Source organism: Schistocerca gregaria, chromosome 1 (genome assembly GCF_023897955.1).
Source record: "Schistocerca gregaria isolate iqSchGreg1 chromosome 1, iqSchGreg1.2, whole genome shotgun sequence".
Lineage (NCBI taxonomy): Eukaryota > Metazoa > Arthropoda > Insecta > Orthoptera > Acrididae > Schistocerca > Schistocerca gregaria.
Genome location: NC_064920.1, coordinates 917754259 through 917767080, shown reverse-complemented (window position 1 = coordinate 917767080; position 12822 = coordinate 917754259). Strand labels below are relative to the sequence as shown.

The following is a 12822-nucleotide window of genomic DNA, read 5'->3' as shown; positions in this document are numbered from 1 at the left end:
CAGTGGAAGCATCAAACTGGCCAATGATAGGAATTTTCTGTTTATTATAAGTTCTCAGATTTCGCGTAACTGGAGACAAGGGAGGGGAGCCCAACTCCAAATACGTGTGAGAATTAATGAGAGTTACTGCAGAGCCAGTGTCCACTTGCATGCGAATGTCTTTATCCAGAACACATACAGTAACAAACAACTTATTTGTTTGAGAAAGCACACAGTTAACATCCATGTCCGATGCCTCGTCCTCATCGACAGGAACTTTAGGGGACTGACACACAGAAGCAATGTGGCCTCTTTTCCTACATGAATTACACGTGGCCCAACGTTTTAGACATGCGGCCCTGTCATGCTGTACGAAACAACGTGGACAAGAAGGAAGTACGGAATGAACCTGCTTCTGTGGTTGCTGTTTTCGCTGAGAGCGTTTCGGCCCAACGCGACATTGTTTACGCGAGTGAACTGCCGCCACATCTTCGTTCTCCCGTGAAACAGGTAAATTTTCCATGTCGAAAGTTGACTGTACAGCGCCTACATCACACCACGCGTCTATTTGCGCGCCAGCAGCGTGAGACACTTCAAAGGATTGAGCGATGCTTAGAACTTCTGACAACGATAGGTTTGGCAGTTGTAGGGCACGTTGCCGAACTTCTTTATCAGGAGCAAGCCATAGAATAGCATCCCTAACCATTGAATCAGCTTAAGACTCATGATGACTGTCCGTGACAAACTGACATTTCCTACTCAGACCATGTAGTTCCACCGCCCAAGCCCGGTAAGATTGATGGGGCTGTTTACGACACCGGTAGAACGCCACGCGGACGGCAACGACATGGGTGTTTTTTCGGTAATAGTTAAACAATAAGTCACTTATTTCTTGGAAGGACAGAGAGGCAGGTTCCCACAGAGGGGCTAACTGAGATAGCAGCTGATAGATCCTTGGGGAAATCCAAGATAGAAATAACGACTTACACATAGGAGCGTCGACAATGCCGAAAGCCAAGAAGTGTTGCCGCAAACGCTTCTCATAATCCTCCCAGTCTTCAGTGGCCTCGTCGTAAGGAGGGAATGGAGGCGGAGAAGAGGAAGACAGACGATGAGTAAGCGACGTCGACAACGCCTGAATAGCAGCTGTCAGCTGTGTTTGTTGTCCAATGAGCGCTTCCATAAGCTATTCCATGTCTGCCCCGTCACGAACACGCAAATCCACAATGCAGTGAAAATATCCCATCCTCGTCGCCAAAAAGTGTTATAACGTTTTATCACCAATAATTGCGTGGAAATTCAAACACACTCACTTAGAAACAATAGCTGGTTACATGATAACAACTCAGTATCTTATTCGACTGCCGTGCTGTGACATGCAGCCGGCGCCGTTTGTAGCTAGGTGGCGCTCCCGCGCTCAGCCGAGTTGTGGAGTGCCTATATTGCCGTTTGCGCGTACACTCGTGGCGGCACTGTTAAATGTCGTGGCACTGGTACCTCAAATTGTATTGTACACCACCTCTGGTACTAATTACATAATCTTTGGTTTCAGTATTAACTGTTTCTGGTTCATCTCTTCAACTGTGGAAACATTTAGAGAAATATTCTTCTCCATTTTTAGCTACTGTGCCACTTGCCAACTTAATTGATGGAATGTTGTTTACTCACTGTAAGTTTCTACTTGCTCCTCTTCATACTCTTACTAGTTTTGATTGTTTCTCTTTTAATATATTGTGTCTTCTCAGAACTTCTTGAAGAATTTCTAGATAGTTTTGTTTAATTTTGTGTATTCTTTCAATTTTGTATTACGATTTGCTTTAGAGTCCTCAGTATTTGCTTCATTGTACAGGAGATATATTTTTTTTTTTTTATTTTGGTCTCTATATACTTGCAACATCTTTTGTTGTATGTCTGAGTATCTTTGTTAAATAATTGCACATTTTGTCTAAGTCTGTATAACCTTACAAACAATGGAAAATCCAGACAGAATACTGACAATATTATGAAAAGAATAGGATGCTGCTCACCTTATATTGGAGACATTGAGTTGCAGACAGGCACATTGAAAAGACAACTAAGCTTTCGGCCAAAAGGCTGGAACAGTAACAGTATTATGAGAAGGAAAGTTGCTACTCACCTTATAGTAGAGATGCTGAGTTGCAGATAGGCACAACAAAAAACTCTCACAATTAAAGCTTTCTGCCATTAAGGCTTTCGTCAACACTAGACACATGTGTGCACACACATTCATTCTCATGCAAATGCAACTCACACACATAACTGCAATCTCAGGCAACTGAAACCACAGTGGTGAAGGGCAAGTTTCCTTCTCATAATAATGTATGCATGTTATCTAATTCAGAAGGAGGTCATTTGGGCGAAAGCTTACTTGTCTAGCAGTCTCTTTGTTGTGCCTGTTGACTCGACATATCCACTATATGGTGAGTAGCAATCTGTCACTTTCATGGTATTATCTATATAATCTTTACTTTTTTAAGATGCCAATGTTCTCGATTAAATTAATCATGTATATCTCCCTAGCCAGTGGCGTAGCAAGTAAATACCACATTGCAGATTCAGAGGTCCAGGATTTGATCCCTGGTCAGTTCTATTACATATAAATCACAAGTAATTTCTTCACCCATGCCAGTTATTGTTGATATGAAAAATGCTGAGTTGCACTGTGGTTGAAGGTCCACACTAAACTATAGGTTCCCTTCTCATTCTGTAGTTTAGATTAGATTAGATTCAGTTTTCGATCCATAGACCTAAAAAATGAGATGATTCTTGTGAATGTGGAACATATCAGAAAGTATAACATAAAACATTTAAATAGAATACTTACTACCCTGATCATTTGTCAGGAGATTGTCGAAATAGGTGAATACAATGCGGTAAACTGGAATAGCTAATATTTACAGAATTAACACGCTGTCTTATCCACTATTAATAAATTTTTCATACACAACATACCTAATGTTGACTGTTGTGGCAAAGTGCTGTCAAAACGGAAATGTAACAGATATTCTTACTTAAACTGGCTAAACAGTCTTTCTTAAGATATTCATCTGTGTAGTACAAGAAGTTGGCTATCAAAATGTCTTTCAAACTCTGTTTAAACCATGCTTTATCTGAAACCAAGTTTTTAATGGTTGCTGGCAATTTATTGAAAATGTGTGTTCCTAAATATTGGACCCCTTTTTGGACCAAGCTAAGTGGTTTTAGGTCTTTATGTGGATTGTTCTTATTCCTGGTATTGATACCATGTATTGAGCTATTGGTTGGAAATAGAGATGTATTACTTGCAACCAATTTCATTAAGGAATAAATATACTGAGAAGCAGTGATTAGAATACAAAGTTCCTTCAACAGGTTTCTACATGATGATCTTGAATTTACACCCCAAATGATTCTTATCACATTCTTTTGCACCCTAAAAAATTTTGCTCGCTTTGATAAGTTGCCCCAGAATATGGTCACATATGACATAATAGAATGAACGGAGGCACGGCATGCAAGGTTTTTGTTTTATATATTTATGTCTCCTACATAAGACATCATTGTCACTCCAAATACAGACTTGTTTAGGCGCTTGAGCAATTCTGTGGTATGCCCTTTCCAACTGAATTTATTATCGATTTGTAATCCCAGAAATTTGACACCGTATGGTAAATCTCCCCTGACCCTCGGTTCTGGGTGACTTTTCCAAAATCTACCCCTTTTCCTAGCCCTCTCCAGTTCTTTTCCTTCACCCTTCTTCCTTCCCCTTCATCACAACAGTCTTTTTATGTGTGTGTTCTGTCACTGCTTGGTGAGTAGATTTTTTTATCTATCTAATTAAATAATTTATCTAAAAACAAAGATGATGTAACTTACCAAACGAAAGCGCTGGCGTGTTGATAGACACACAAACAAACACAAACATACACACAACATTTTGTGTGTATGTTTGTGTTTGTTTGTGTGTCTATCAACATGCCAGCACTTTTGTTTGGTACGTTACATCATCTTTGTTTTTAGATATATTTTTCCCACGTGGAATGTTTCCCTCTATTATATTCAATTAAACGATTTCTTATTTAGTTTAATTTGTTGTTTTATTCTGAAATAATGTCTTATGGTAAAACATGTTTTTTCCCTTAACAAATGCTACTAACATATGATCTGTCATTTCTGATATCGTACCTTAAGTTTCCCACTGAAACATTGTTCATTAGTTTTCATCCTAGTTTTGCATTAAAATCCCGCATTGGCATTTTGTAGAGCAGTGATAAACTTGGGCAGAGCAATGCCCTCAGCAGTCTCAGTTCAGACTTGAGTGCTTCCAAGTCTCAGAGGTAGGAAGCAACGTGATCATTTAATTGCTGATCAGATGCAAGCAGAGGTCAAAATTCTCCAGTCAGTACTGTTATTGGGCATCAGAGAGTGTTTTGTGTTACATCTAATTCTTTTGACTCAGTGGATAGCAGACAGATTCATCCCTCTGTCTGTGCTGTGAACTGTTGAGAAGCCCTTCCATATTTCTTCCCCATTAAGCAATTTATCAAAATCGTTAGCTTATGGATACTACTGTGGTGAGAATTCGTGGATTTGACTTGGAAATCTCTCCTGGTTCCTGTTCTTTACATAAAAAAATGAAGGTGTTTAAGGAAAGAGAAGCTTGGTCCAGATTTACAAAGAAAGGTCCCCAGGACTGGGACCATCCTGCAGTCATTCATATTGGAGGGTACTTGTTTGCAAATAATCACAAAAAAAACCACAATTTTGCATGAAGATCTAGACCCTTAAAATTGACAATGGTTGAAATAGTGGTATTGTAGTGCAGAGTTTGGCATATTGACCTGAAGTACAGAAGTTTGTGGGATTGAGTCTTACCAGGTGCTTCACCGTTTTTTTAATTTTAAATCTTGATCTAAATGATTTTGATCTTTATTTTTGTTCATTTAATGGGTTTAAATGTATTTTCTTTTTAAATTGCTATCCCTCTGTCATCTTGTTTTAATCATTGTATTACTTTTTCCTTTTACTTTTTCCTTTCTTTTTTTCTCATTTTGAACCTTTGTGTGTGTGATTTTAATTATTTTTTGTACTTCAGTTTGATTTCTTCCATTTGATCATCTTATATTTTCGTCCATGTGATTGCTTTCATTATTTCTATCCTTTATTTTGCTTGAATATATTTTTATTTATAATCCCTTCTTTTTTTTAAATCTTCATCTGACCTTTTTGGCCATAGTGAACAAGAATTTGTTTTAAATGTTTGTATGATGATTAGCATCCAAAAGTATATACACCTTGTATGTAACAAAAAATACATTTTTGACCCTGTTGCACAACTACTATATATTGTCTCACTTCTTGTGTTTTAGCTGATAGTTCGGCATTTGAAAATATTTAGATATTGTGATAAGATCACATGCAGAAAGATTCCTAATAAAAACAGAGTGATAGGAAGAAACTTAATACAGTGATCAAACTAATTTAGTAATGGATTATAAATGTATGAAAATTATGTTTAAAACAAGTAATTAAATAAAAAATTAATTATCAAAGACATTTCATAATGATATCAAAATAATTTTTTTTAAACATCTCGCAAGACCTTGTGCATATCAAGCTCCTATGTTAACCAGTACACTACAACACCTCTATCTATTATCACTCTGAAGGCTCTAACAATATTATGGAAAGGATAGTTGCTGCTCACCATTTAACGGAGATGCTGGGTTGCAATAGGTGCAACAAAAAGACGATCGGAAAGTGAGCTTCCGGCCATTTTCTAGTGTCTGTTTTTGATGAAAGCCTCGTTGGCCGAATGACTTTCCGACAGTCACTTTGTTGTGCCCCTCTGTGACTCAGCACCTTCACAATACGGTGAGTAGCAACTATCTTTTTCAATATTTGTTTCATTCCATCATGGATTTTCCGTTGTTCAGTTTTAAGGAATACAAAATTAAGAGGGCTCACCATGTTGAATGGCTGCAGCAGAGAGATACCTGGCATCCTAATGCACATCATTACGTAGATGGTTTCAAAAAAGTCAATCTCATATCTTGGGCCCTCTCCTCATTAGTAGCAATTTCCTTTATATTCTCTCTTGTCCCTACTTTTGAGGAACTTTGCCTTCCTTTCAGCATTCTTTCATATACATTTTTTTTTTCCTTTTTAAAATTTGGATTCTCATAAAGGACTGTTAAAAAATTCTTGAGCTAGGTAGATGTATTTTTAATCTTGGTGTCTGGCGGCCTTGCTCTAGTTGTTCCTGTTCTTTTGATTGGTTGATGCTTCCCTTTGAATGGAACTGTTGTTTATGTTACATTCAGTGGAAAATTCACTTGAGATAAGGAAATGCACAAAGAGCAGATGTGCCTGCCAGTACTTATATTCAGGAGGTGGAACTCCCAGTACAGCTAATAACCTTGCTTCTCTGTCCTGTATTCCCTTCTCTACTCTTTTAACCAAACTCAACAAATATTTTTTTTTCACAGAAGAATGAACCTTCTGTTCAAAAAAATTGGATGTTACATTCATTGGTTGCTGACATAATAGCAAAGACTTTGTGTTTATTTTTAGAGAAATAAACAAGGTATGTCCGAGGACAATAACCTCTCAGTACAGACCGGACGAAGCCTTAGGTGCCCTAACAGAACGCATGGAAAGTCTTATTTTGCATTATTTGGACAACAGACCAAGTTGCTCACATCGACAAATCAAGAAAAAGGAAATAAAGAATATGATATACTTGAAGTCAATGGAAGCACTGTGCCCTCCTGGAGAACCTGTAGGTGTTATTGCAGCTCAGGTAGGGGAACAGTCTGTCATATATTAATGTTATGGTAGCTCATTTGGCAGTATAATTGAGACAGCAGAATGGTGTGTTTTTGCATGGAACATTTACTGTCCACAGCCATTGTTTTGAACGGAGTTCTACAGTGCCCACTATCATCAATAATTTGCGGTGTACCTTCATGTCAGCTCTTGTTTCCTATGCAATTCTTGTTAACTTGATAGAAGTGATGATACAAGGTTGATTGGAATTGTGTTTAAGTATTAGATCCAGATAAGGCACTCATGTTTGCTGTTGTTATAAAGCATGAGTTCTTACTAACCCCAGTCTACATTACACTTTCCAACTTCTTCAGTTGTTTCAGTACTGGCCATACAGTTCTGTATCTAGCAGCATATTCAGTTTGTAATTGAATGTACAGAACACCAATTCACAATCACAATTAATTCCAGCTCAAAAAGTAATTATAATAAAGTCTTCACTTACACTGGCAAGATATCAAATTGATAAACAATTTTAATTGTCCCTTTATAGGCTTGTTAAGCAGTGTTATTAAAATTAGAAACCTTGGGAGTTTTTCAACAGTTAACGTGCTTTTTATTTAAATTTGTATGCATAATGGTACACACTTGTGTGATAGAAATTAACACTGCATACTGTATGAGTCTGTAAAAACTTGTTTCTAGGTGCTGAGCTTCTGCTATTATCAAAGGAATTCATTTTGTAATTATTTCCTCATTTTGTAAAGTGTGATTATAGCATTTTGCTGAGGAAACAGATTCTGTACTGTTGATGTAAGAAGCATGACTGTGAAAAAGAAGTACCAGTCACTTTGCTTGTGGATTAAATGTTTTGTTACTGTAAGGGCATGTTTCAGAGTTAGAACTAACCTATTTCCAAATCTGTAAAAATAAACATTATTTACTTGCAAAGAAAAAAATCACTATAGAAAGACATTTACACAAAATTGTGTGATAAATTGTTGCAGATGTCATAATAATAACTTTGAATAGCTGTGGCAATGTTTTAAAAAAGTTAATGATGGACGCTTAAAAAATTGTATGTAAGTGTAGATGTAAATATTTTATTATTTATATTTCAGCACATGTCAACAAAGCAATCAATAATGATAAGTCAGCTCCTGTGGCTGGGTGATAAGATAAAGTTACCTAATATTGTTGTGTGTTCAGGCTTAAATGTTGTACTGCACTTACTGTGTTGTTTTCCACTCATGAACTATAAAATACTGGCATACTGCCTTGACCCTTTTGTGATAGATCTGGTTCATAGATGTACTCTGACAGATTGTTGCATTGTTCCTTTTAAGTATATGTTGTATTTCCTTCTTTTTATATGTGCTTATATTGTGGATGAACCAAACTACAAACATGTCATCTCCTTCTCATACCACACCTTTTCCATTTTCATTGTCAACCCCTTGCCCCCCTTTTATTTTTCTGTGGATCCTCAGTTGTAACCAGTATTGCCACTTATTAATGCTTCTGATGTATATAGTGTCTTTCACTATTTTATGCTTACCCACCATGAACAGCTTAAAAGAAAAAGTAAATAGGGAAACCACATATAGTACAACTCTTTGTTTAGTCACAGTTGGATACTGTCCCCCATCTTGTTCATCTTTACCTGATTACTACACCCATCATGTTCTGTAATGTGTTGTCGTGCTGTTTTTCTCCATATTGCTCCTTCCAGCACCAGGTTACGTATTCCTGAATTCCGTAGCAGATATCGCATAAACTGTCTTTCCCTTTGGTAATACTTGATAGCAGTGGAACTCATTCATCGAAGAAAACCTTCTTCACATGTGCCAGTCTACTTCTAATACCTTATTTGCTTTGATCATCCAAATAATCTTGCTTCACAGACAAAAAAATTCTTTAAGTACTGTGCTGCTCTCAACTTTGATATTAAGCAAGTCAGTACTCTCCTTTCTACCACTCTTCAGTTCTGGCTTTGCTCTATTTATCTAAGTCATACACTGTGCTAAGTGTGTTGTCCATCCCCTATACCAAGCCTTTTAAGTCTTCCTTACATCAGGCCAGAAAGGCTGCAATGTCTGCAAGCCTTGGCATTGGCATGTTTCCCTTGCCTTTTTACTGCTCTTCCCATGTTTTCTTTCATTTCTTTATCACATACTAAACATAAGAGTTTAACAGCAGTTGTGACAAGCTGCAACCTCACCTTGTGAATAGACTATAACGTCTAAAGGGATTAAGTTGTAGGAAGTGTTGCTGATTGAAATGTGCTATCCAGCAATAAATAGGAAACTGCTTTTGATAAAGCAACAAAAATGGGCATACAAGCAGACCCTTGTAAGACATGTTTGAGACTGCATCCCCTAGGAAGCATCTTACAAAAAGCAGTGAAAAGGCTTGTCTTTGTAGTAATGCTGACCGTCACCATTAATACAGAAATCAGTTTTTTAGGCATAAAAAGAGGTGGTCTCTTGAGTTTCAGGCCAAGTATGTCACTGTTTGCATTTTGTATGAATTGATATCCGGACAGTTTTTACAGTTAAATATGCTAGGGATATAATCAACCAGCAATGTGGTTTATGTTTTGGTACAAATGCATGCAATTAATATGTTATAAAATGGTGATTGTTTTCGAAGTGTAAGTCTTTTGCTTTAGGATGCTGACATCAGCCAAGATATCAGTTCACTGAAAGTGCACACTATCCTTTGAGTGGTCTCCTTTACTCCTAAAGAACTTTCCTTACACTGTGTGTGTGTGTGTGTGTGTGTGTGTGTGTGTGTGTGTGTGTGTGTGTGTGTGTGTAGAAGTTCAGAATAATGTTTCATGTTTTCATATGTTAATTAGTAACAAAACCCCTATAGTTTAATTGTATAAAATGATGCTGTGAAACATTTTTTGATCTCCACAGTTTGTTAATGTGTTTGAAAATGTGATTCACTCCATTTGCAGTCAATAGGGGAGCCATCCACTCAGATGACACTGAACACATTTCATTTTGCTGGTAGAGGTGAAATGAATGTAACACTAGGAATACCAAGACTGCGTGAAATTTTAATGATGGCTTCCAAAAATATACACACTCCCTCAATGGAAATACCTTTCCGAACTGGACTGAAAAATGTTGAAGCAAAAGCTGAAAAACTACGAAGATTACTGAAAAGAACAACTTTGGCAGATGTCCTCCAGTACATAAGTGTGAAAGATTGTCTTGACATCTCAAGGTAAAGAATTTAAGCCACAATATTAATACTTGAACATCACGTGAAATTGTTTGTAGCAGTTTGTGAAAATACATGGTGGTTTGTTAATGTTTCACATATTTATATTTTTCCAGAGCAAGGCGCAGGATATATACATTGAAATTTCAGTTTCTTCCATATTCAGCATACAAAGCAGAAACAATAATCAAACCTCACGATATTCTACAGTATTTTGAGAAAACCTTCATTTCTAACTTATTCAATGCCATAAGGAAGGCAGCAAAATACACAGGGAAATTGTAAGTTGGTGCAATACTAGTATTGTCTTTTTAATACATGTATTATAAAGGAATACTCATTAAATGTTATACTCTTACTAGTGTTGCTGAAATTCATATATAACTCTCATTTTGGGTCATGCAGCAAAAAATTAAGAACAGTCAGATAAAGGAATTAATTAAAAGTTCAGTTAGGAGTGTCATTGTCAAATGTTACTTGATCACTGATTCTATGACTGATGGTTAGATTAATGAGTGCATGCTTTATAACTATTTCAACATAGCAATGGAAGAAAACTTGGCTAAGTAAGGAACATCTCTTAATCATGAAAAAATAAAGCCATTATTGATCTGAAGATTGTCCTGATCACCTCAGTGCTTTACTAGATGTGTTCTTATTGGAGGTAGTATACCAGTCCCTTCCTCCAGTCTTTAAACTGGCTTGCCCAACCAGTTACACAGGGAACTACAGTTTAACATACATTCCAAATCACAGTGTGGCTTGACATAATTCACATCAAGAAAAATTGCCATAGGTGAAAGAAGTGATAATTGACAGACAAAAATCCTAGGATTCACCAGGCTTCGAACGTGGGACCTTTGGCTTTGTAGTTGGGCTCTTCAATGCTGAGCCACCAAGGCACTTGTAAAGATACATGAAAAATACAGATTTGTGAGTTTTGCAGAGTAGAAAGAGCTTTAGCATAGCAAGCAGGAAATTGGAATATTTGTGTGGAGGTTATGAAAAGAAATGAAAATGTGTACATAGAACAGTGCACAACTACTAAGAGTAGGTTACAATATTAGGTGAGTGTACTCATTTCTCATTATGTGTCAATAAGGGCCCAAACATCCATAGTATAACATTTTGTCTTGGTTGGTGGTGTAGCCATTCTCTTGAGCTATTAGTAGCCTGAGAGTTGTTTTTTGGTCCTAGTAATGTATAGTTTCTGATAGAAAAGTGCTAATGGACAATGACTCACATTGCCATGGTAGACTACACACTGTATTCAATGTTAGTGACATATTTCATCATTTATTGACAGACAGCCACTGTACTATACATCTTGCACATTCAGTAGGTCCTCCGAAAGTCCGTAGCACCATTTTCCTTCTTCTTGAATAACATCACATTCGCCTTGTATGTTACCACAATCTTGTGAAAGTTAACAGATTCAGTTTCTTTTATTCACAACAGATGACATTCAATATGTGCAGTTGTTGCACTGCACATTGAGTCAGCATCTCTGCTATATGGTGACAAGCAACTAGCCTTTTCATAATGTTATTGGATATATAAATATCAGCATAGCCGCTATATGGTGACTAGCAACTAGCCTGTTCATAATATTATTGGATATAAATGTATGTTTTGTGAGCATAGGGTGGGTGGTCAGCTGTGACCTAGATGGAGCAAACATTCCAGCATTTACTTGAAATACGAGTAATTTAGGAAAACCTTAATCAGGATGGTTGGACAGACCAGACTCAGTCCTCCCGAATATGAGGTCATTTCTTAATAACTGTTTTCCCTCATTTCGTTTGTCCCTGTTGTACAGTGTTCTTTGATGTACAATTTACTCTAGATAACTTATAATATAAAACATAGTTTTGACTTAATCACTACATATATTAAGGACATCCACTGGTAACTACCTGACTAAACATTTGCTGCTATGTTGCTTCCACTAACTCCGGCCTGTTCGAAAAGCTGACTCCATGCCTGTACACACACAACCTTGCACCACGCACATCCTCATGTCCTCCACTCTGCTTAAAAAAATGAGTCAGCACCTCCTGCCGGTGGTAAGCGAAATGTTGAGGCCAAGAGATGGAAAAGACCTTACTGTCATGCACTAGAAGTGTTAACACATGATTTTCTTGTTTAAACTTTGATATGTGATCATATATTGTAATGTGACAGGATGGTATAGTTGCCCGTTTCCTTGGTAACCACTACTCTGAGTCCTCTAAATAATCTTTAATTGTGTGGTATACATTACTATGAAGAATATATCTAAAAACAAAGTTGTATTAGAATCAAAGATTACGAGACTTACCAAGCGGGAAAGCGCCGGTAGATAGGCACAATAAATAAAACACACACACACACACACTGAATTTCGAGCTTTCGCAACCGGCGGCTGCTTCGTCAGGAAAGAGGGAAGGGAAAGGAAAGATGAAAGGATGTGGGTTTTAAGGGAGAGGGTAAGGAGTCATTCCAATCCCAGGAGCGGAAAGACTTACCTTAGGGGGAAAAAAGGACAGGTATACACTCGCGCACACAAACACATATCCGTACGCACATACACAGACACAAGCAGACATTTGTAAAGGCAAGGAGTTTGGGCAGAGATGTGTATGTTTGTGTTTGTTTGTGTATCTATCGACCTGCCAGCGCTTTTTTTTTGGTAAGTCACATCAACTTTGTTTTTAGATATATTTTTCCTACGTGGAATGTTTCCCTCTATTATATTCATCTTTACTATGAAGAATGTTTTAGTTGCCTTTGTAAATAGATGTATGTTGGTAATCTTTCTCATCTACTTGTGTGATTTGTTATACAATTTCATTCCCTGGT

General features: G+C 37.2%; 1 protein-coding gene across 1 annotated transcript in view; it reads left to right on the top strand.

The window, feature by feature from the left end:
• LOC126275159 (DNA-directed RNA polymerase I subunit RPA1) overlaps positions 1-12822 on the top strand; it is a 251192-nt gene that overhangs the window by 125761 nt on the left and 112609 nt on the right. Inside the window, exons 22-24 of the mRNA XM_049977174.1 lie at positions 6553-6781; positions 9713-9984; positions 10098-10262. Coding sequence (XP_049833131.1) covers positions 6553-6781; positions 9713-9984; positions 10098-10262 — 666 coding nt within the window. The remainder of the gene's footprint in view (positions 1-6552; positions 6782-9712; positions 9985-10097; positions 10263-12822) is intronic.